Here is a 25,288-nt window from a genome sequence, read left to right on the forward strand (position 1 = left end):
AGTGTAATTTTAATCTGGAAATGAGTTCTAACTTTCTTCAATACAAAAGTGTAGTTGACAGTTGAACAAAAACCATTTTTAAAGTTAATTATAAACGAGAACTTGTTTCCATTCAACATAAACGAATAAAGGAATAATATAGTAATTATGAAATGTGTTGTATTTTTACGGGTTTGATTGTGTGTTTGTTGAATGGTTTATTTATCGCCTCTCTACTTCAAATAAAATTTACTGCAGATGTGCATACTTCTCAACATTTATTTAAACTAAAACAGTATTACTGTACAACCATGGATGAACACTCCATGGTACAATAACAAAATCTTTAAGCTCTGTCAAACTTATGTGACAAAAAAAGAGTGATGTGCCTAAATATGGTAGTGATATGTCCATATATGGGCACATCACATTTGTTTGTCACATAAAGTTTGATAGTGTAGAAAGAGCTTTAGATTGTACTTGTAATTTCGTTAATTGACTAATAATTATCAAAATATCATTTGCGATGTACACAAACAAATATAACCCTTTACACTTATTTTAAGTGCTATCGTCTACTAAAGCTTCTGAGGAATTAGGCCTCGCGGTACCAAACTGGTAATATTTGTATATACAGTTTTTATTTTTTCCAATGGAAGATACTTTTGTACTCTTGAACTTCTCGTAATTATGTTACTAAAGAAGTATCAATCTATATAAAGTTGAAGAGTCGTCAGCAAGAGATAGTGACTATTAAAAAATGGCCGCTACACAAAAAGTACATTACTCATACATTTGTTAGTACAGTAAATTGAAAGCTGTTAAAAAGGATTACAAACATGACGACTTAGAAAAAGATGCCGATGGCTAAAAGTCAAATTGTTGGATTGACTAAATCAATCACTTAGTGTACTTTTGGATTAAACGATTACTCATTTAATACACATTTGGATTATACACATCAAGTCACTTTTAGTTATTCTTAGAGGTTTCAATCAGAACATATTTAAAAAATTAATTAGCGAACTTCAACCCAGCATTGTCCACGTGCGATTCTGACTGGAATACTAATTATTTGTATAGAAAGTTTTTCATTTCGAATCTTATAAATGATAATAGAGAGGTTTCGCAATCTTACGAATACGATAACGAAAACAGATACGTCACGCACACGTATTCGTTTTCGTAAGCCAGTAAAAATCTGTTTCGCATGGCAACGAAATATTGAGAGCGCCGTCTAAAATATGACTGCGGTAAATTTGAGCGAAGCGCGGGTACGTGTTGCTTGGTGCTTGGCTGCCTAGGCCTAGCGTAACATCAAAGCGAGTGAGGACTTTAAAAACTGCTATTTATCAAAATTGACCTAGCATTTTAGTAAATTACTTTAGTAAATTACTTTCAATAAATCTATAATTATATTATAATCATGAATCGTTCCTGATTCAAATGCAAAATGTGCAAATAGATCAAAAACTATACTCGTTTTGTAGTTACGAATATGACTGGTGATATTCGTCAACACGAATACGCTTTACGAATATGAAATGGGGATCAGCTCAAAAGTTTCACAAATGTGTGACGTATCCGTTTTCGTTATCGTATTCGTAAGGTTGCGAAACCTCCCTTGATAATAAAATCATTTTGGAAAAGAAGCCGAGGATTACGATAATAAAGTTGCTGCATGTACAGTATACTGCAATATTTAACCAATCGTTTAAAATGAAGAAACTTATTTCTACAAATGCGATGTTTAGGTTTTAATCCATGCCTATTTTGAACTTTTGCAAACTTCCTGTATTGTGTAGGCCTACGTACGAAATCTTACATTATACACGTGCGCTTCTGATTGGCATAATGACAGCAATAGCATTTTGTGGGTAGGGGATGGAAAGGTGTCGGCCTCATCCCATGAATCTAACTCGCAAAATATGGGCTCTTCAAATTAACACTTGCTTAAAAACTTAGTCTTATCCAATATTTCTTGACAAAAAAAGCTGTCAATTAACATGTGTGTATAAGAAACAAAACTATTTACAGTGCAAGTGCAATTTCAATGTGAAAGCTACTCACATAATTTCAATGGTTGATTCAATGTCTAGCGATAGACAAGCTTGGATAGCATCCGAAATAATGTTGTTTTGGGCTGGAACTTGGTCTTGCTTACACGTAGGTACCTCTAAGGTAGTTTCATACTGAACGTCCTCACTCATTACTACCGTATGTAACTTCTTCTTGTGTTTTTTCAACTGTTCAATATACGAGAAAGATTGAGCGCAAATCTCACAGGAATATGGAGTCTCACCAGTATGTATTCGTCTATGCTTCATCATGTTATCCTTAAACGCAAACAACCGTCCACAAACATCACACATGTGCTTTTGTTCTCCTTTATGCCACTCAACATGCCGTTTCAAATGGCCCGTCTCTCGGAAATTCTTACCGCACAGCTCACATTGGTACGGTTTAACATCTGTGTGTGTTGCTTCGTGGCGCTTTCTTGTCGACATCTTTCCAAACTTCACACCACACACACTGCATGGATGAGATTTTTGTTTCTGATGAACTTGCCGGATGTGAGTGGTTAAAGTTCCTTTGGATTTGAATGATTTCTGGCATAGGTCACAGTGTACAAGTTCCCGATCTGGATTGTGAGTCTTCATATGAGAATCCAGACCACTTTTGAAGTGGAAAGCCAAGTCGCACTTGGTGCACTTGAAAGTTCTTTCCTGGTGCAAAGCCTCGTGTTTTCTGCATTTGTTTGCATGATAAAACTCTTTGGGGCATTGACTGCACTTAAAGCGAGTTTCTTGTGTATGAACAGTCATATGACGTTTCAGGGTACCAGGTGTAGAGAAGGTTTTATGGCACAAAGAACACATCTCAGGAGCTGAATGTGCCTTCTCATGATATTCAAGCAAGTAGACATTTTTTAGACTCTTGCCACAAATAGAGCAGATGTATTTTTGCAGGCTACGAGCTCGATGCCTTTCAACATGTTCAAGCAACATGCTCTGATTGTAGAAAACTCTGTTGCATGTTGAACAGTGAACTGTTGCATCTACTTTATGCACTTTAGTCATGTGGTCCTTAAAATCTGGTCCATATACTTGATCAGAGCAAACTTGACATGGATACGATCGTTTGGTCTTGGGAAATTCGTTGTTACCACTTCCTTTTGGACGTCCTCTTTTAGGCAAAGAAGACTTGTCTAGGATGATTTTACCTCCTTCAGAACTTTTAATGACAGCTACACCACCATCTAGAGTATCTTCAGAAACTGGAGTATCTTCAGAAACTGTAATATCTTCAGAAACTGGAGTATCTCCAGTAACTGGAGTATCTTCAGAAACTGGAGTATCTCCAGTAACTAGATTATCTCCAGTAACTGGAATATCTTCAGTAACCAGAGTATCTTCGGAAACTGGAGCATCTCCGTTAACTGAAGTATCTTCCTTAACTGGAATATCTTTAGTAACTTTTGCATCTTCAATAACTGGAGTATCTTCAGTAACCGGAGTAACTTCAGCAACTTCACTTATTTCCAGAGCTGCATTACCATCAGAACAATCAACTTCCATATCACTACCAGGATCTTCTTTAATAGCAGGGCTTTCTTTTGTTTCATCCAAAGCAACCATTTCTTTGTTTTGTTTACTTATGTCACGTATTTGTTTTGGACAATCCCTGTTCAAAACCTCATCATATCCATACTTTGCACGCAACCTTTTTGATTGAAATTTGCGATCAGATTTCTTCATACTGACCTTAAAATTACCAAATGAATCTTGTTTTCTGTTCTGTGAACGATTCTTGCGTTTGGGTTGTTTTACTTGTTTAATAGCAGGAGTTTCAGTAAGAGGCGTTGGTTGTGGAGAATGCTTTGTAATAAAATGTATGTCAAAATCCCAAGGAGTTGCAAAAATTTCTTTACATTCTTTGCAGGGTATTTCTTCAGATTTACGGTCTTCTCCAAATTCTGAATATTCATCATCATCATCATGGTAATCGTCCTCATCACCGACATCTTCATAGACTAAAACATTTAATTCTGGTGGATTTTCATCTACACTGTCCTCTAAAGCTACATCTGGTGATAAATGATAATAAATGATTTAGTCTGATAAGCAAGTCTGTATACAGTACCTATCTTACAAATTGTTTTCTTCAAGAAAGCAATTTCTTGGTCACACTAATTTATACATACACAACCCAATTAAAAAAAGATGACATTAATTGATTTATTCTTCTACTTTTCCATTGTATCATTTTATGTAGTCACTGTACTTAGATAATTAATAAAAGGATAGGTGATCCATAATTTATTTCATCCATTGCATGGTTTGAAAGCCTTAACTATTTTTAGAAGCAAGCATTCAATAATTATTACATTATATGTTGTTTATACAACATTGACTCTTATATCTGTACAGATTTGTATAATCCAGTTTATCTTTAAATACAAGTGTCCTTTTCTCAGCAGTTACATACATTAAATAAATCAGTTCACATTTTGCCCATCATATTCATAGTGAAGATCACAAGACAATCCTGTTATGCTGTAAAAATGAAATTGGAAGCTTAGAGAACATCAATGGTTGATTCAATGTCTAAAGAGAGAACTGCTTTAACAGTTTCAGCAAGACTAGTAGATGCCAGAGCCTGATCTGAATAGGCTACCAAGCTTATTCCAGATTCCTTATCACTGCCATCATTACCTTTGTGAGATTTCTGTTTATGTTTCTTTAACTGTCCAACATATGAGAACGCTTGGCTACATAAGTCGCATGAATATGGTTTTTCACCCGTGTGAATTCGTCTATGCTTAAGCATATTCTCCTTAAATGCAAATAACTTCCCGCAAATATCACAAATGTGCTTTCGCTCTCCTTTATGCCACTCTAAGTGGCGCTTAAACCCCTTCTCGCGAAATCTTTTACCACAAATCTGACACTGAAATGGTTTTTCATCAGAATGAGTTGCCTCATGTTGCTTTCTTGTACATGTCTTTGCAAATGTTTTACCGCATATAGAGCAGGGATGGATTTTCTTTTTCTCATGTACTTGTTTGATATGGGCTTCTAAATTGCTTTTAGATTTAAAAAACTTTTTGCAGATATCACAGTGTAATAGTTCACGATTTGGATCGTGTGTTACCATGTGAGAATCTAGACCATGTTGAAAATGGAAAGCAAGATCACATTTGGAGCACTTGTATGTTCTTTCTTCATGCGATGCCTCGTGGAGTTTGCATTTGTGCAAATGGTAAAATTTCTTTGAGCAATGTTTGCATTCGAAGCGTGTTTCCTTTGTATGTTCTATCGCCATATGATTTTTCAGACGCCCAACTGTTGAAAATGACTTTTGACACAAAGAACACTTCTCTGGTTTGGAATGGGTGTTTTCATGCTCTTTAAGCGTGTAGCAATTTTTTAACTCCTTACCACATATGGAGCATAAATATTGTTTCTGGTTGTGAATTCTATGTCTTTCCACATGTTCGAGGAACATTTCAAGATTGTAAAACACTCTATTACATGTTGAGCAGGGCATTTCTGAATTTACTTGATGTTCTTTTTCCATGTGAATCTTAATATCGGAGACTACTATTTGTTCCGAGCATATTTGGCAGCTATAGGTTTTATTTCTTTTAATTCCAATGCTACCACAAGGGCGCCCTCTCCTCCTTGTACTTTCAGTGACATTATTAGTTTCCTTTGCTTCAGAAATATCAATATCAACTTTTTGTTTCTTTCTCAAACCAAAAGTGCTTTTTGAATGCCCTCTTTTTGTAGGTACACATAGTTCAGAATCATCAGCAGTGCCTTCAGCAATTGTGGATTCTGTACTATTATCTCTTTGAACTACAGTTTCATCAGTAATACCAGAAGTAGCTTTTGGACGCCCTCTTTTCCTAGGAGCATGTTGATCAGTCACTTCAGAAACAGACGATTTCTCTGCAATACTGTGTATAGTACCAGTATCTATTTCAACTACAGTGCCTTCGGTAATTGTAGCGCCTTTATTATTGTTGGAAGTTAATTCTGTAGCATCAGCAATGGAAGATTCATTATCACCAGTGTCTCCAGCATTTTCTGTAGAAATATCAGTAGTAATTGTAACCTCTTTATTATTGTCAGAGGTTAAATCTGTAGAATCAACAGTAGAATCTTCATTATAACCAGTGTCTCCAGCATTTTCTGTAACAATACCAGTATTTGTAACATATTTTTTGCTTTCAGAGTTTAAATCTGTAGAATCAGCACTAGCATCTTCATTATCTCCAGTGTCTCCATCAAATTCTGTAGCACAACCAATAGTTCCAGATGTTTTATTGTCATTTTCAACAAATCCTGTAGCATTACATGTATCTTTGGTAACTTCTTTATTTTTGTCAGAGGTTCCAATCAATTCTTCATTACTACTGACCGTTAAATCAGCACCCCTTTCACCACATGCATTACTTACATTGTATAATTGCTCAGAACAACTTTTATTCAGACAATGCTTTTCTAGTAACCTCTTTGACTTAAATTTACCGTCCGACTTTTTTCTATCTTTCCTCTGTAGGGTTTTGTTGTGCTTTTTATTTTTCCTCTCTTTAGCGATAGGTTTTGGTTCCGGTGTGTGCTTGGTATATAAATGGATGTCATATTCCCATGGTGAGGTAAATGTTTCTTCACATTCTTTGCAGGAAAATTGTTTACATGCTATTGGTTTGCCACTCAAGGAATCAAATTCTTCTTTGTCTTTTTCATTGTTGTCTTCTTCATCACTTGGATTGTAATCCCCATCATTGTCATCATTATCATTGTCATCATTATCATTGTCCTGATCATTGTCATCACTATCATTATTATTCTTAGCAATGACATCAGTTGATTTGTCAGAGCATGAGCCTGTCACGATATTTGATTCTTTTTCCCCTGTTGATAAAATAGAATGGAGCTATAGTTTGCATTTGTGTAGACATTGCTAAAAATAACTCAAACTGTTATTTCGCATACAGAAGTAAGCAAATACTAAATTCTTTTTTTTTGTGTTCATCTTTTTAAAAAGAATCATATTTATTACAAACTACAGCTCCATTCTATATCCAACAACAAGAAATATATTTTTGCTAACTCACAAATGTACTGCTACTATAATGCTTGGTTCACATGAACATTTGCACCCTAAAGGCTTCCAAACCATGCATAAGATGTATATGACCGTATGTTTTCTAGTTCTTGTTTACCCTTAATCTCAATCTACATACTGTAGTTGTCAAGAGACAATTAAATTACTTTGTTTTAACTAGCACATTTATCAATTTTCAACTAATTTAATTCCAAAGACATACATTACCTTCATTTTCAGATGTTCCTTCTTTATTTTCACCTTATAAAAAAAGACAATAATATTGGGTCACTTACTTTGTCAACAAGTAAAAAAAAAAGTATAAAACAACTTCTTTCTGCCTAATATAAAGCTCTGTCTACACTATCAAACTAGTTTGACAAAAAAAGTGATGTTCCCAAACATAGCAGTGATATGACATAAAGTTTGATAGTGTAGACAGAGCCTAAGGCCTGTTCAAAGTGCCTACACTTTGAAAGTGTTAGTGTAAACTCCACTCTACACCCCCATATTTTGAACAGATTAGCATACAACACTGATCTGGATATATGCAAAAGTTACACATCACTGGTTTTGACCATTTTTACAGTTACCTTCAGTAACAATGAAACAAATTTTTTTAAACGGTAGTGACAAATGTGTACTAACTTGTTTCCTCCTCCGCATCTTCCGACTTTTGGGCCTGTTCGCTTTTCATTGATGATGATGGCTTCTCAACTAACTCAACAGTGATAGCATCAACGTAGCAAAGGAATCTCACAAATGCAACAATATCTATAAAATAGGAAGAGACAGCTTTCACAGTTTAACTAGAAACCTGTTAACGTTAATTAGCCAGCCTACAATACATTCAGAATTACATAATTTGTGTAGAGTATTCTGTTTAATATTTAATTTCTCACTCCTTTCGTCTTACCAATATCAGATACAGTCTGTATCGTTGCTCTAAACAGAAGGTCTTGAGCTGTTTGTTGAAACTTCTCATACAGCTCTGATGCATGTCCTACTTTTAATGTCTTCTTCCAAAAATCAATGCAATCTAAAAAGATATATAATTTTTTTTAACTTCCACTCTTTCAGTTTAGGTTGGCCTTATACTTATTTATTGTTAGCCTAGCTATAGTATTTACCTTTGAGGCCTACAACCCAGGTGAGGGATATTTTTACTCTCTACGCAAGGGCGGACGCAGGGGTGTTGCCCCACTTGCCCGGGCAACACCCTTAATTTCATACTAAATGTTTTTTTCTGCCACTAAATTAAAATTTAGATCCCATTTCATCATATTATAGATTTTAACTATTAACGTTATAAGTCCAGGGGGAAAAGACTATATTTATCTTCATTTCCCTACTTCCGTAATATTTGGGCGAATTTCCGTAATAATTACGGACGTTACAAACTTTGAAAATCAGTGTTTAATTGCTTGTTTCTGCAAATTTCAATGGTGGTTGTACAGTTTATAGTGGATAAATGAAAATGAATTTAGGAAATTGTGGTTTTACTGACTTATTCAGCATTTATTTCAAAATAATAAAATTTAAAGTTTTGCTCAATATATTTATAGCAGCAGCTTCACATTTTCTTTTCTAAATTGTTTTAATTATTATTTAATTGATAATAATTAATTTGTATTCATTGATTTTAATTGCTAGAATTTATTCAATTACCGGAAGTACCTACCAAACAATGTTATCCTGGTTTTTCGCTTGTGTTTTACCGGCGGAAAAAACAGGCGTGATACAATCTGTTTGCTACTGTGTAGCCCGATATAGAGTATCATTTCTATTCGTGAATTTTACGTGCGAGCGTACCATTTCCGGCCATCTAGGGGTCTTATTTAACAAAAATTCCCTCGCCACAGGCCCCCCATGGTGGGGCCTGTGGCGTAAATACTCAGTGTCTACGGCCCTCTGAAGACTCTTAGTCTTGGGCAACCCCCTTAAAATAGTTCTGCGACCGCCCCTGCTACCCCTACCAGCCTATATCAATAACAGTAGCTAGGGCCTAGTTAGGCCTAGGCATATCTTCAGTCTATGTAATAAATGGCTTAAGCCTACATTTTATGTATTCAGTTTCTAGTAATAAATTTAACACAGTGATTAATAAATTTGTATTACATTACACTACAGTATTATTTATTAATAAATGCTGTAGATAGTATCCATCATGATCCTAACTTCTAACTAGCATTTTTTCCTACTTTATTGATGGCTACCTAGCTAGGACAGACAGTTTATTTAGTATCAGGGGTCAGGCCTACACAGTACTAACTAGAAAGAATCTGTTTACTGATTGCTCATAATCATATGTTGGGAGTGGAATGGGCCCGATCGTCGTCAGTCACACACACATGACGGTAAATTTATCACAGAAGACAGGCGTAAAAAGTTAAACTTTACTTTGTTAAAGTAAAACCCACCTAGCTTCTTAATCTTACTCTACTTACACGGCTATCAGCCACTACTAATCGATTCGAATATGTTCAAATGTAACCTAGGCTAGGCCCTCGACTGCCCACCTTCTCCAACACCGCACAATAACGTCTGCTGCGTGCATGTTATATTATTATTGTTAATTGTGTTGTTGTATGTATGCTCGAGCGCTCGGCGGGAAGGCTCAGCAGAAAAGTATGGAATACCTTGCTGGGCCACACTCTTTATTCGATCAAAGTGAAAAGACATTATTCTAGTTTTTTTAAACACGCAAACTTAATTTTTCGAACAAACTTTACCTTTATCCTTTGGGATAATTCTATTATCTGATGCTGAAAGTGGATCAGACACTGGCAACGTAAAAATGGTCATAATCTCTTGATAAATCAAGAAGAATGCTGCACTAAAATTATAATGGATGCTGGCGGTTATGGCGTCCAATAGCAAAAAGAAAGCCGTTATAGTTGCCAGGTTGCTGATTAATTTTACCCTATTGCTTGTGGCGGTCTTTTTCTAAAGTTTAAAAAAAAGTTTAATTAGGAAGGTGAGGTGGTGTATCTAAAAAGCATAAATGAATAAAACTAAAATTTTTTCAGATCATTATCATAGGCCAGTGTAACTCAGAATGTTGTTTATTATTAATATGACGTCATAGTCTATTTTTCAATTTTTTAATGATGATTATGGAAGTATAAACATTATTTTTATTCCTCCATGATTAAACTTCGCGTTATTCCAGGGATTGTTCCCAGGTTATTATCCCACCCTGTGCATTACCACGGGACACAATTAGGCTTTTTAATTTCTATGTATCGGCCTACTAATTTTCTGATCAGATTTTTACCGCCAGAGTTTACGGTACGGTTCCGTTTTTTTTAGTACCCTTTAAATCGTATCGGAATTGCCGTTAGTGGTCTTGATTCCTATGTTATATATAGGCCTACATTATTATAAAATGATGTATGCCAATATGACTAATGTTATGTATTAGCATTTTATAAACACCCAACGGTTGATTTTACTGAATGTGCCGGAAAGTTTTTTTAATCACAGGGATCCGTGATTATGATTATCCAATTCAACATTTTTCTATGATACGCGATGTTTTGGTACCTAATTATATGTTTAAAAATCTTATATTTTACAAGTGATAGGCCTTCAAATAAAAGCCAATTCTTATAATAATCATTATAAACGCTAGTCAATCATAACTGAGGTCTTAATCAAATACAATTTCAGCTTAATCTGTTTTATTAACATTAAAATGATTTTCCAGCCTGTTCAGAAACTTTTCAAGGTACGTTCAAAAGACTCCCTGACCATACCACCACTGGACTTTTCCTTCTAGCCTACATGCCTCAATTAGGCCTACTTGTTGTGAAGAGCCACGGCATTTTAGGCATAACCAAGTTATCGTGGTGACTTTTTATAATGCAGCCATGTATTTATAAATGGCCGTATTTATTGCATTATCTCCATTGTGTGCGCTTCAAACATCAAATACTGTAGGCCTATTGTATTGTGAAAACTCTTTGCATATGAAAAGGCCCTGAATATATTCAAATATTCGATGTGTAGAAGTAGACTGTTCCATTTCACTTAGCCCATTTGGTAACACCTCTCATCTGCCTACAGACCAACTACTGTAAGTTTGTGTTTCGTGCTGTACCATAACAATTAATATACGAAAAATCAGAAAATGTGGAACTCAATGTCGTCATCGTATGATGTCATACAATCTGAGCTTTCGATTAACTTTGATATTTTACCTTTTAAGATCTTTTTCGCTTTTTTCTACAGCGGTTTATCTGGAATCCTTACTTTTTCGGGATTATACTACAAAGAGATCGGACTCCAGGCCCATGAAATTGGCCTTATATCTGGGGTTAGGCATGCTTGTGCTATTGCAATATTACCTTTAATCGGCCCAATCACAGATTTGAAAAACTACAGAAGGGCATTCTTAATGGTCTTTATAGTCACGTTCGCTTGTGCTTCTACTCCTGTTGGATTTGTTCCTAAGCCAGAAAGTTGCTGCAAGTCTACGTCAAATGTGTCAAACGTCACCACATCATCTTGTTATGAGATTATTAACGATGATGGAGACTCATGTTGCAGGCTTACGTTGTCCAATAATGACCAACAAGAGTTCGGATACATTCGGTCTGATGTTTTGAAGGTGTTTATCGTTATTTGTGTTCTCAATGGTTTAGGAGAGCTAAGCTGGATGCCAATTCGTATAATCGGTGACGTATCTTTATCCCAAGCTCTTAGGAGTCACAGTGACCGCTATGGAACGTCAAAGGTGTTTGGAGCGATTGGAAGTGCTATTTTGTAAGTTTCCGTATAAAATATCTAATCTATACAATTATTTTCTTTTACTGCCACCGATGTACTGTTCCAATGGTAGAATAGGGTAGGCTATTACTTTTAGGCTACACATGAATAATGTACAATTCAGATATTGAGAACTGGTAATTTTAAAATTGAAATAAAAAAGCATATATAAATAATTATTTACATAAATTTAAGTATGATTTAAATGTCACTATAGAGAAAAAAACATTGATATCATCATAATAGAAAGGACTATATAGACAAAGCAACCGTTTATGAATGATGAAGCAAACCACGTGACAGATTCCCACAATCCTCCAAAAGTGTTATTTATCAAGCATATTTTGTGTATTCTATGTAGGCGCGCCTATTCTATTTTTTTATAATTAAAACATTCGTTTTCTGTACAGCACATTATTTGCTGGGTACTTCATTGAACTGAAAACTACTACCACTAAACAATGTGGAATTGAAGTTCAACATCACAATTATTCGTACATCTACATATCAAATGCAGTGCTTATGTTTCTTTCGCTATTAACCGTAGCGTTTTGTTTAAAGGTAACGTACATAATAAATAATAACAATTATTACGATGAAATACTAAATTAGCTGGTTTTTGTTGTTTTACAAGCAATAGAAATACCAGCTAGGCCAACATGCACTATTAATAAATGGCAACATTATTGCTTTTCTAGCAGAACCAATACCCGATAGTTACCGTTTTCTGGCCTTCAACATTTCCAATTTATATATTTAAAAAATGGCCTAGGTGGGATTCATACCTCCGTCTAGTATCTGCCTCAGACGTATTGGCGTATGCCTCTCCTCTGGTTAAGGTGGGCACTGGACGAGAGAAGCTCTTGGTCAAACATCATTCAGATGAATGTAAGACTAATTGACATTGTCGTTAAAAAAATACATGCAGTTCAAATTGTTACCAACACTCTTATCATACGTTTATCTTATATGTCATAGTTGAATGGCGAAGAAGAAGAAGATCAAGAGAACAGTAAACGTACACATTCCTGGAAATATTATTTGACTCCGTTTTTTAAGTTCAATTTCTTCAAACTCTATGTTATATCATTTTTGTTTGGAACACTAAAAGCTTCCACTTTTAATACGTTTGCCTATATCTACTTACGTGAAGTGGGTGAGTACCATCAAAGAGTTTCACAATAGATTCTCTACCATCATTTTGTAATTATGTTGCGCGCGTTGTCTTTGGCATCATGACAACTTTTCTACAGCTGTCATATCATGGTAGACCTTAACTGGTTATTGCAAGTGAATACCATTCAAAGAGTTTCCATAGATTGTAGGCTAGTATTCTCTACCATAATTGTCTTTGTCTTTTCTACAGATGGCATTAGGTAAATCTTAACTGACTTGACTTGAAAAAACGTGTGCTTGTATTTCAGTGACTTGCAACAGTTGATGTAAACGCCTAACAGAGGCCACGTCTACTTCAATTCAATTTTATTTTCATAAGAGAGACTAAGTAACAAAGATTCTAATTGGTCTTTCAGGTGGAAGTAACTTTCTAATAGGAGCCGCATCATCCATTGGCCCTGTTTTTGGAATTCTTTCTGGACTTGCTTCCACGTTTCTGATTCGTCAATTTAAACATTATCTACTTTATGCGACTTTTGCGGCATCAGTATTTGTGATGTTTATGTATAGCTTGCTGGATAGAGCGAACTGGCTGGTACTTACAGCTGCTATATTGCAAGGTAGGCCTAGCCCTGTACCACGTCTCTTTGATGAATGCTTGTCTCTAATACTCCCATTACTCTGCAGCGCAAATCTTTCTTTTTCCTGTTCAATCCCATTCTACATTGTTTTAATATTGTTTGTTTTTTCACCCTTCATAACCTTATGTCAGAAATCGGGTGAAAAAGTAGGGTAGAGAGCGTCCTTTCTGTCTTGAAAATTGCCAAATACGGCGGCTCCGAGAGACTCTTTGGTCATTTTCGAAAATGTCCTTGTACTTCATGAACGTCATCCAAAGCGTCTATGGAGTACCACGCATTGCTTAGGGGCGAATTTAAGAAAATGTGAGAAGAGACGTATTTGTATTGATTGATTGATTGATTGATTGATTGATTGATTTTTCACATTTTTTTAATATTTTAGGAGCAGCTCCAGTGATCGAATGGAACGTCTTTGTGTTTTTAATGCGACAAATAGTAGCTGACAACCAAACAGGGGCAGTGTACAGCATCATGACTCTGACGTCAAAGATTGGTAAGATGATCTCATCAGTTTTCGCCGGATATCTCTACTCTACGTTTGGCCCTGTTTGGCTTTTCCGAATCTTTGCATTCATTGCTGTATTAAGTATTATCATATCTTATGTAAGTACAGTCAGTATACTACTTTTTCAAGACATTATGTAGGTCTTAAGGTCAATTTACTAGGACGATAACGATCGACGATAAATAGAAAAATATGCATTTTTCATACATTAAAAAAAAGAAATAGAACTATAGAATAACCATCTATGCTTCCTTTGATGAAACCTTTCTAATTTCTTAAAAATGCATGCTTATATATTTATCGTCGATCGTTATCGTTCTAGTGTAAATGGGCCTTAATTTGGCCTTTCTATATCCCCTTGTCAAAACCGTTTCTTTGAAGTAAGTTGCCAAACCGTTTAAGTTAAAGATGTATTGTCCCCTGAAAAATAATTATTTACATTTTTGTTGTTGAATATACCATTTTAATGTCATATAATAGTTATCCACTTTGACCAAAAATTAGATCGAAAAAACATTTTATTTACCTTAAAAAACTGTAATTTAAAGCCAAAAAATAGTCAAATTGGCTGCCAGCCAATGGATTTTTGGTTAAATTTAACCATTTACTTTGTCATTTTCTAAGGGAAAACATTTTTTTTTCGTTTTTTTTCTATGGAAGTGACTTTATTAAAACTATAAAATAACGTATTCAAAGTCTGATTTAATTAATCTTCATTTTCATGTTTTTTGGGGGACAATACATCATCTTTAAGTATCTAACCATCAGTCATGGTGGCTAATTAAACATTAGAGGAAGCTAATTACACTGATGTTGGTGATGGGACTGACGATTTTAAATGATAATATACTAAACACACAATGTTTCCTTAAATTGTTTTCATTGCTAGATGAGCACTGCATCAATTTCGTATGTGAGCATAGATGAAGACAAAGAAGAAATGAATGAAACTAAAAAGGATGCACATACAGAGGTGACCCGCCTAATAACCCAACCCACTCAGACCATGAAGTAATAATGATGCTCGGAATAATATTAGATGTTCATAACGCCTAAACACACATCTGTTATCCATCGCCAAATTTGTTGTCCCGAAAATTATACAAAATAGTTTATAATTGTTTCATCTTTAGAATGTCAGTATTTTAACTGAAAAAAAATACAGATTGTGTCCACATATCGTATGTTATAATTATTCTCCTTTTTGATGTAAGATGTATTGTGCGCCAAAAACATGAACAATTAGGATTAATAAAACCAGATTTTTGAATAGGCCATTTTGTAGTTTTAATTATATTTTATTCTGTGTCTTTAGGCAAATGCGGGGTAATCCTTACTCGTCTCTAATGATGAACTGGGTTCTTTAAAGTACACACGAGCAAACTGTGTACACTGGGCCTACGGTCTGTAGTCTTTTTCGAGAAGAAGACAATCGCGCGCGATGTTAACCCTTTGGGCACAAAGCCAGAGAACTCTGCGTGGCATTATAGTATGCTAACGTTTTAGCGCTTATCTCTAATAATAACTAGAATTCTCCCTCTATGAAATAATTGATTAATAGTGAATTGTTGTTACGTCACTTAAGCATAGTAAAATTCATTCTCAAATATCGGACAGTTGGTACCGTATTGCCAGCGATGACAAGTCAGTAAATATTCGAGTTGACTGACTTCTTGATGAAGTATAGTTATTTCAGCTTGTAAATCCTTTTGTTTATCTTCTAGTTTTTCAGTTTCCTGTGTTAAAAATATACATAGTATAATATACAGTAGTAATGATATAAACAATATGATATAGTGTTAAATATGATGGAAGATTGATTACTATTAGCACGCATGCTCAGAATGAATTAATTAGCCTACACCACACTTCACACATCACACTTTTTTGGCACAAAAAGTTTGATAGTGTAGACAGAGCTTTAGGATTTCGATAAAACAAAATAGAAATATAATAAAACGTTAGTAATATATTATAATAGTTTTACTCAAATTCGATTATCATTGTTATTGAAGTTAATTCCATGTTTTATTTCAGGGAACAAAATCTATGGATATTATCAGTATTATATTATTTGCTCATTACTGTTTAGGCTATACGGAAAATCAATAATAATTATTTGTTGATTTTTTTAATCATTAAAATATCATTCTTTTACATTTTTCCTTATAATGTAGGCTGGTATGTCGTTTATATGAATGTCGTGTATATTTTTTGTTAAAAGCAAACTTTGACTTTATTTCATATCTTGATAATATAAGGAATGAAAAAAAATATGTTGCCATTTTTTCTAAAGAAATTTAAAGGACCAAATTCAAGATGGCCGCCAATACCCTAATAACCCTATTTAAACCCAGAATATCACCAATAACACAAATTATGAATGTGGAACAAGTCCGTTTTGATGGTATTACACAATATACAATCTTAACTATGTATAGCGATAATCTGTCGGCCATCTTGGATTTCAAAATGGCCGCCACTAAAAAATAAATTTAAATAATTTTTGTTGTTTCAACACAATGTTCTAAAATAGTCACTTCTCATAGGATTGTCTAAATATAAGGCTGTCTAAAGTTGTCAATGTTCTCTATATAATATATATATAATACCCCTACTATGACCCTTGAATTACCTAATCGTTCAAAGTTGGAGTTGCAAAAGTATGGAACAACTTACATTGATATCAAATATTCAGCAACAATTAATTCTAAATCTAAATTATAGATCTCATTTCTTTTCATAAAAGTGAAACTTGTATTTCAATGTTTGTATCTCAGACAGGACCACAATATAAAACAAGTGTATTTATACCTTACTGGCAATTATACCCGCCACAGGGCGGCTTTCTAAATTAGTTTAAAGCCTTCTCAGACCCCAGTGTCCCTATACCCGCCAACCTCCACCCCTCTTCAATAACATCCCACACTCTTTTTTAAAAACAAATTCTTCCCAGGACAAATGTCAATTCAACTTTAGGGTTAGGGGTATACATAGCTATGATAGGCCTATGTTTTAAGTACGTTGTAAACTGTGTAAATGAATAGGTGTCATATTGGCTGATATATATAATTTAGATACTGCGGCCCCCAGCTTTCTTTCTCCTATCACCATCCCAGCCACAAAAACAAACTCCTCCCATGGACAGTTCAAATGTAGTAACTTTTCCTAGTACAATTCCAATCACGTTATACTTCATTACGCCAGTATTTCCGCCCCTCTTCCTCCCTCCCAACACATCCCAGATATTGGGTGATTGTGTTTAAGACGTTTCCAGTACAAATTATGTTAGCCATCACTACCAACTCATAATCCCTCAGTGCCTGTTTTCAGATGTAGTTTAAAACATTCCCAGTACAGTTTCGGTCTTGGTGACAGGCATACATCCCCACCCCCTTTCCAGGGCTAATTAAAATACTTTATAACAATTTCCTACCACACAGTTCTGGTCAATTTGATAGCTTACTACCCCTAGCCTAAGCAAAATTAAATTCCCGGTACAATTGCGGTCATTTTGATACCCCATATGCATGGTTACGTGCTGAAACAGAACTAACATCGAAAGTGAGGAAAAGTGGGCCATTTTGACCACATTTTGGCCCCTAATGCTTGGTTCCCACTAGAGACGCAACAAAACGACGTAACGCAACGTAAGGGATTTGACCAATCACAAGCGATGGATATATTTGACGGTCGCTTGTCATTGGTCAACTGGTTTGCGTTGCGTCTACGTCCTTGCATTGCGTCCTAGTGGGAACCAAGCTTAACTTAGATCCTAGATGGCGGATGATGTTCAAATTAGAACTTTCCCGGTACAATTCTGGTCATTTTGATACCCAATATGTAAGGTTATGTGCAGTAACAAAAATTTGTATAACGAACAAACAAACAAACGTACAAACTCTCTAACTTATAATATAGATTGTGAAATCCTGTATAAATATGGTGTTCAATAATAAATGCGTTATTGCCATGTAATTCAATGTCTGAAACTTCAAGGCCATGGTCACCAGTATGGTTGGTAAGTTTTCAACCTGTCAACTTTTGGCAGAAGCTTGAAGAAAGATACAGCTCATTCACAAGCTTCATGGGCAGCATTAACTCCCACTTCTCATCTTCTACAATCTCAACCGATTTCATTAGATGTACCTTAAAGTTGACCACCATTATACACTGGTTTGATGAGTGCACATGGTTGTGGTATAAAAACTCATGTACTAGGGAAATACAAGATAATGCCTGGTGATGACTCTTGCCCGAGATGAGTGGAGGTGGACAGAGATGACATCAAGAAGCAATTATTTCGACCTGGTGAATTATATGGCTTTTAAACATGTAGCATTGTGAAAATAGTGTTGCGGCCAGTGCTTTTGTTGTATTGTATTACCTATACAACAGTGACACAAATATCTTAAAACTCTGCTTTCTCTCTACAACTTCTGACACTTTTCTCGAACAAATTCAGACAGAGAAAATGATTCTAAGTGACGTATCATTTTGTTTGAAAAACGCTGATCATAAAGATATTAACTTAATTACCAGAGAGATGTGGTTAAACTATCCCTATATATGTCAGAGACACAAGACAACGATACCTGCACACATGGAAAGTACACATGCTTTTATAAAATACAGTATTTCTTTGCTCATGACCACCTGAACTATGGCCGGTTACTTCAGCTGTATCACTTTCAACAGATTACTGATATTGGAGTATTAGACCGGCAGCCCAGAGACATTTGGTTAGATGAGCTAGGTACCAATATCTGACTATTTAAGTGTGTTGGGGGTCACTTGAAGTCAATGAAAATGGGAGTCTGCCGGGTACCCCCTGCTGCGTCTAGACCGGGGGGACCCCGAAATGTGCTAAAAAATCGGCACCGGTTAGATGAGAGAGATACCACCTAATTTCACAACCATGGGATGCCCATTGGCATCCTCATACCAGTATCACAAACGACAGACTTTTTGTCTGCTGCAATATGCCCGCCAGACCCTCCGAGGGAGGGCCTAAAATGGGGCTAGCATAGATGAGTGAGGTACCACTCAAAATTAATGCCAAATGAACAAGTTGTGTTCATACAATACGAAATGGATAACAACAGACTAATTGTCTGCTGCACCGCAAGTGCCAGACTCCCTAAAGTTAGACTAGAGACCCCCCCCCCCTTCCCCCAACTAGCCCAGCCTAGATATTGTAGATACCACCAGCAACCAATTTTATATGATTTAGCACAATGTAAGCAATACCAAATGACCTATTACAGACTATCTGTACACTGCCTTGGCCCTGGCAGACCCCTCTAAAGTTAGACTAGAGACCCCCCTTTCCCCAACTAGCCCAGCTTAGACATTGTAGATACCACCAGCAACCAATGTTATATATGATTTAGCACATTGTAAGCAATACCAAATTACCTATTACAGACTATCTGTACACTGCCTTGGCCCTGGCAGACTCCTCTAAAGTTCGACTAGAGACCCCATTTACCCCAAGTATAGCCTACCTTAGATATTGTAGATACCACCAGCAGTAAAAAAAAACCCAAAACAACATGTTTAATTGAATAAAGTTTAACTTTAATCGAACTAACACAAAACAATTGAAAATATATCCCATCAATGACGATAAAATGACCATTACCATTCTAAAGGGAAAAATAGTCTAAGAGTTTCACTTAAAACTTATATAAGCCAAATAATAAAAACTTTTCAACGTATGATATGGTTGGAATCTACCTAAAACATATTTTACTGACTAAACGTTGTAGTTTTACAGAAATAGGCCTACTGCACATACAATTTTAAGTAAAAAAAAAACGATGTTGCCCAATGCTTTTTAGAAGAGTATAGTAATAATTTGTAACATAATGTGGTAATTACTATTAACATTTAAACATAATTCTGACCAAACCCAGTAGTATTAAATAAATAACCTAATCAAAGTTTTCTTTTTATTTAAATATTTCTTTATTATATTATATTATACATAATGTAACTGTAAAACTGTAGGCCTAGTTGTAGCCAAATTAGAAGAGTATATTAATATATTTTCAACAAGTACTGTAGCCCAATGTTTATTATAAAAGATTATACTAATTTTTTGTACCTTTTTTAATAGATCAGTACTACATAACTAGCCCAATGCTTATTAGAAGAGTATATTAATCATTATTTTGAACAAAGTTTGTGTATTAAATAAATAACTTTTACAATAAACTGGTTTCCAGAATCGGCATTACCCAAAAACCTTTTTGAAGATGTACCTGTGAACGTTAGCGAAACCAACGAAGATGATATAAGTTCTGGGCAGGAATGGAGCGATGACACTGACAGTGAACTTGAGATGTTCTGGTTTTAGAAATTAGAAATTTACATACATACATAGTCATAGAGAAAAAAAACAATCTTATAGTTCTCCCGTTATACCGTTTTTATGGTTTTTATTTAATATAAATGTTTATATGTCCATGTCAATACAATTATCCAACTCTTACTAATGCAGCAAGGGCTACAATATAATATTTACTATAACATATACGTTTACATAGTAATATCCAGTATTTCGAGAGAGAAAAAAAATAAATCATCGTTTTGATTTAGCTTTTCGCGCTTTTTTTTGTATCCATGTATTTTGTCACTTTTCAGTAATTTGCCTTTGGATTTATATATATATATATAAAACAAAAAAATATTTAAATAAAAAGAAAACTTTTATTGTAAAGGTTATTTACTTAATACTACTGGGTTTGGTCAGAATTATATTTAAATGTTAATTATATAGTACATAATAACCACATTATGTTACAAAATATTATTATTATACTCTTCTAAAAAGCATTGGGCAACAGATCATTTTTTTACTTAAAATTTTACAGTATTACAGTAGGCCTATAAATAGTTCAGTATGTTGTACTGTCCCTAGAAAAAAGGTATTTAAAGTTATTTCTGTAAAACTACAGCGTTTAGTCAGTAAAATATGTTTTAGGTAGATTCCAACAATCTATGCATTGAAAAGTATTTATTATTTGGCTTGTATAAGTTTTAAGTGAAACTCTTAAACTATTTTCCCTTTAGAATGGTAATGGTCATTTTATCGTCATTGATGGGATATATTTTCAATTGTTTTGTGTTAGTTCGATTAAAGGTAAACTTTATTCAATAAAGGGACAATACTTCTTTCACATTCAATTCACCAGGGAAAAAAAGTAGTGAGCCCTCTATCGGCAGCGAATCGTTTTTGCACACGAGACAGCGTGAATAATTACCCGGAAGCAACTACTTTGTTTTTAAAAATAAATATTAAGTTTTTGCAAACTGGCCAATTGGAACTTTTGGTTTTATTTACTAATGAATAATTCATGAAAACCTTTGACACAGCATCTACGAACCACGTGATATTGTTTTTTTATCGACAAAGCCATTATATCTGTGTCAAACAAGGGTGAATGACACCGATGTTTTTTAAACAATTTTAGGGTATTCGAATGTTAAAATTTCGTCTAATTTGTTGAGGCTGTAATAAAACAACCTAACTTTTTGAGAAGGTGGGTTTTATATTTTCTGGATATTTAATTTTTCAATAGTAGTTAATAAAAAAATCTCGTTGGTGTTATTTTTTATTTTTTTTTAATGGCTGCTTAAACATGTGCCTTTTTGGTTATTTTACTGCTGAAAATGGAACACATGGTTGTAGCTAAAATCATTTTTTTATACCATAAGATTAAAAATGTTGCTTTTTAAAATAATAAGAACATTATATAATATATAGGAAAGCTGTTTTTAATCATAAAACTTTACAAAGCCTCTTTTATTTTATTTAAAAATCAATATAGTCTAGGCCTAGTTTACAGTTAGGAGAGCTAGGCTTTAGCCTGTTATTATAGTGGAGTAGTGCGTGTATTGTTGGCGCGTGTTCATTGTCGGGCGCGCGTATTTATAGGCCTAGGCCTAAGGAAATAAAAATAAATGATTACAAATATAACTAAATAATGATTATTATTAATTTAATGTTGTTTTTTTTACAGATCACAGAGGGATGTTCTTAAGCTGTCTGCATACTTCAATACAATAGAAATAGCATTAATCAACAACAATTTCTCATTAATTTACCGGCATATGTGAAACAACACATACAGTAATTATGGATATCTACAGATTTTTATTGCCAAAGGACATTTAATTTTTAAAAACTTGATATTTTCCTAATTTACTTATTTAAAGGTTCAAGCGGAGGTTGGTTGTTGTGCGGTAATTGTTATAAAGTTTAAATGTGATTTCCAAATCGGCAATAATAATCATTATAAATATAAATAGAAAAATGCCTAGTACAAAAGATGTTAATTTAATGTACAAAACTTGTTGTCTAATTTGTGATAATATTAAAGGTTTTATGTTAAGTGGTGTGTATTTCATTTATTGCTCCATTATTATAATAAAAAAGAAGGGAATCGTGAAATTTCATTAATTATTTAGCCCCAAGAATGTATTGATTGTATAGTATTTTACCAATTTAAACAGTCCAGGCCTAGCTTGCAGACAGTCCCCCCCCCCCCCCCCCCACCCACTTCACCCAATTCTTAATAATTTTAAGAAAAATGAAAGTTTAACACTTTATTTCAAAATTTATAAGCCCTTTGTCCTCATATTTTAAGATTATGAATCAGCCACTTAACAAGAATAACAATCGAGGGGCCAATGATGAAGCGCATCTTCCCTCATTCTCTTCGCCTAAGAAAACGATTATTCCAGCCCTGCCGCGTCTCCCTAGGCCTACGCTTTCGCTTAAAACAGACCTATATTCAACTCCTTATAGAATTTGTTTGAAAAATAACACCAAGCTTATTTTTGGAAATCTTAGAAAATACATATAAGACTATATTATACCGTTTTCAGAATTTCATTTAAAAGTTCCAAATTAATGTTAATTAACTATTTTAACAAACTAGTTAGTTTTCACTTTCTTGTTTTCGTCGTATGACTCGCTTTGTTTACGCTTACACTTGGCTTAGACGTTTATCTTAGAATTCGAATAAATGAATCCATAATCAACAAAAATTGGTACTGTTGTGGTTTTTGTTTAATATAAATGTTCCTAATACACAGAAATCAATTAAACAGCAATATAATTTAATATAAACGAGTTAAAAAGGAAATTTAGACAGCCTATAAAATACGGAAGTCAGAACTCGCGTCGCTCGAAATGTTCGGTAACTTTCTATTTATAGCCTATCGAAAAAGGCTCTGGCTAACTTTTAAATTAAAACGGCTCTCGGAACACTTAATTTCCCATTATCACTATTTGACGTGGATGTGCTTTAATTGTTAAAATTGGTAAAAGAAGTAATGCTGGCGCCAACTAATTCAGCGACCTTTCTACAACCAAAGTATTTCTTTGTAACAAAATTTATTTTAAATGGAACGTTACAAAAATAATCCTCCGCTTTATCACTGCATGAATACCTAATAACCAGACAAGGACGTATCTTTGTTACGTTTTACTATCAATCCATTTTCATCACGCAATCAATTTTTCAACAATATAGTAGTATAACAATAACATTTTGATTGAATAGTGAGGAATTAGTTACAGTTTGATTTTGAATAAACCATTGGTTTAAAAAAAACAGATTACCTCTAATGGATCAAGCATTTACACATAAACTTTGCGTTAAAAAAATTCACCGACAAACGAAAATAATATAGCCTATTCCTTTTAAATATTAGGCATATTGCAAAGGCCAATAATCGATTTGTCCATAATTATTACGTTTTGCCGGTAGATTTTTCATAATCTAAGGCCAATTTTTAGGCCAAATCATAATTGTCCGTATAGTTCTGTATTTCCGATGCGTGTAGTACCCTTTATCTTCACTTCCGTACGTCCGTAAATATTAGGCCGAATTTCCGTAGTAATAATAGAGTGTGGTTTAAACAACACCGTTGTAAAGTTTATAGTGGATAAATAAAAATGAATTTTGGAAATTGTGGTTTTAACATCTGACTTTATTTAGCATTTAGCCTAATTCAAAATAATACAATTCAACGTTTTGCTCAATATATTTTTAAAATTATTAATTGATAATAAATTTACATTAATTGAGTACAGTTATTAGAATGTATTAAAGTACCTTAATCGGGGACTTCCCCGTGACGTTTGCATTGAACGAAAAAAAATGTTATCCTATATTGTTAGTCGCGTATGTTTACTACCGGTGGAATATTATAGTCTACAATCCTCTGTTTGCTATAGCGCACTATAGAGTGAGTGACATTTCCGGCGAACTAGAGGTGCAATTTATCATGAATTTTACGTGCGAGAGTATCATTTGCGGCCATCTAGGGGTGTTATTTAACAAATTGCTCGCTCAAATACTCAGTGTTGGAGTCTTTGGGCAACCCTCTTAAAATAGTCCTGCGACCGCCCCTATAATAAGGGCGGGTCTCTAGTCTAACTTTAGGGTGTCTGGTACTTGCGGTGCAGCAGACAATTAGTCTGTTGTTATCCATTTAGTATTGTATGAACACAACTTGTTCATTTGGCAATAATTTTGAGTGGTACCTCACTCATCTATGCTAGCCCCATTTTAGGCCCTCCCTCGGGGGGTCTGGCGGGCCTATTGCAGCAGACAAAAAGTCTGTCGTTTGTGATACTGGTATAAGGATGCCAATGGGCATCTCATGGTGGTAAAATTAGGTGGTATCTCTCTCATCTAACCGGTGCCGATTTTTTAGCACCTTTCGGAGTCCCCTCGGTCTAGACGCAGCAGGGGGTACCCGACAGACTCCCATTTTCATTGACTTCAAGTGACCCCCAACACACTTAAATAGTCAGATATTGGTACCACCTAGCTCATCTAACCAAATGTCTCTGGGCTGCCTGTCTATATATGAGACGACATGTATGTGTGACAAAGGGAATTGCTGGATTTACATCAATTGATCAAGGTCATTGAGCATGGTATCCAGGGCCGTAGCCAGGATCTGTCAAGGGGGGGTTCGGACAATAAGTATTTGGGTCACTGCGCCGCGGGTGGGGTCTGAGGCGAATTTAGTGACACCCCTTGATGGCCGGAAATGGTACTCTCGTACATAACATTCATGATAAATGGCACCTCTAATTGGCCGGAAAAACACTCTCATGCAGCATGCTACGATTGAA

At 34.8% G+C, this 25,288-nt stretch overlaps 2 protein-coding genes across 4 annotated transcripts; one reads left to right on the plus strand and one right to left on the minus strand.

Moving 5' to 3' along the window:
* Positions 1 to 232: 232 nt before the first annotated feature.
* LOC144852857 (uncharacterized) lies at positions 233 to 9,961 on the minus strand. Of its 3 annotated transcripts, none has more exons than XM_078710883.1 (5): positions 9,828 to 9,961; positions 8,012 to 8,134; positions 7,744 to 7,869; positions 7,324 to 7,356; positions 233 to 4,066 (listed from the first exon to the last, which is right to left on the minus strand). In XM_078710883.1, the coding sequence occupies exons 1-5, from the start codon at positions 9,898 to 9,900 to the stop codon at positions 2,046 to 2,048; spliced, it is 2,376 nt and encodes a 791-aa protein (XP_078567009.1). In that variant the 5' UTR covers positions 9,901 to 9,961; the 3' UTR covers positions 233 to 2,045. The 3 variants fall into 3 exon arrangements, with proteins under 3 accessions (XP_078567009.1, XP_078567007.1, XP_078567008.1); XM_078710881.1 differs by lacking the exon at positions 233 to 4,066 and adding an exon at positions 4,193 to 6,902; XM_078710882.1 differs by lacking the exons at positions 233 to 4,066; positions 9,828 to 9,961 and adding exons at positions 4,193 to 6,902; positions 9,543 to 9,654.
* Positions 9,410 to 15,247, plus strand: LOC144852991 (uncharacterized). The gene is made up of 7 exons (XM_078711045.1): positions 9,410 to 9,452; positions 11,329 to 11,862; positions 12,276 to 12,426; positions 12,844 to 13,021; positions 13,398 to 13,601; positions 14,005 to 14,225; positions 15,017 to 15,247. Exons 2-7 carry the CDS (start codon positions 11,495 to 11,497, stop codon positions 15,140 to 15,142), a joined length of 1,248 nt encoding a protein of 415 aa, XP_078567171.1. The 5' UTR covers positions 9,410 to 9,452; positions 11,329 to 11,494; the 3' UTR covers positions 15,143 to 15,247.
* Positions 15,248 to 25,288: the final 10,041 nt, after the last annotated feature.

The sequence above is a fragment of the Antedon bifida genome, chromosome 9 (genome assembly GCF_963402885.1).
Source record: "Antedon bifida chromosome 9, ecAntBifi1.1, whole genome shotgun sequence".
NCBI lineage: Eukaryota > Metazoa > Echinodermata > Crinoidea > Comatulida > Antedonidae > Antedon > Antedon bifida.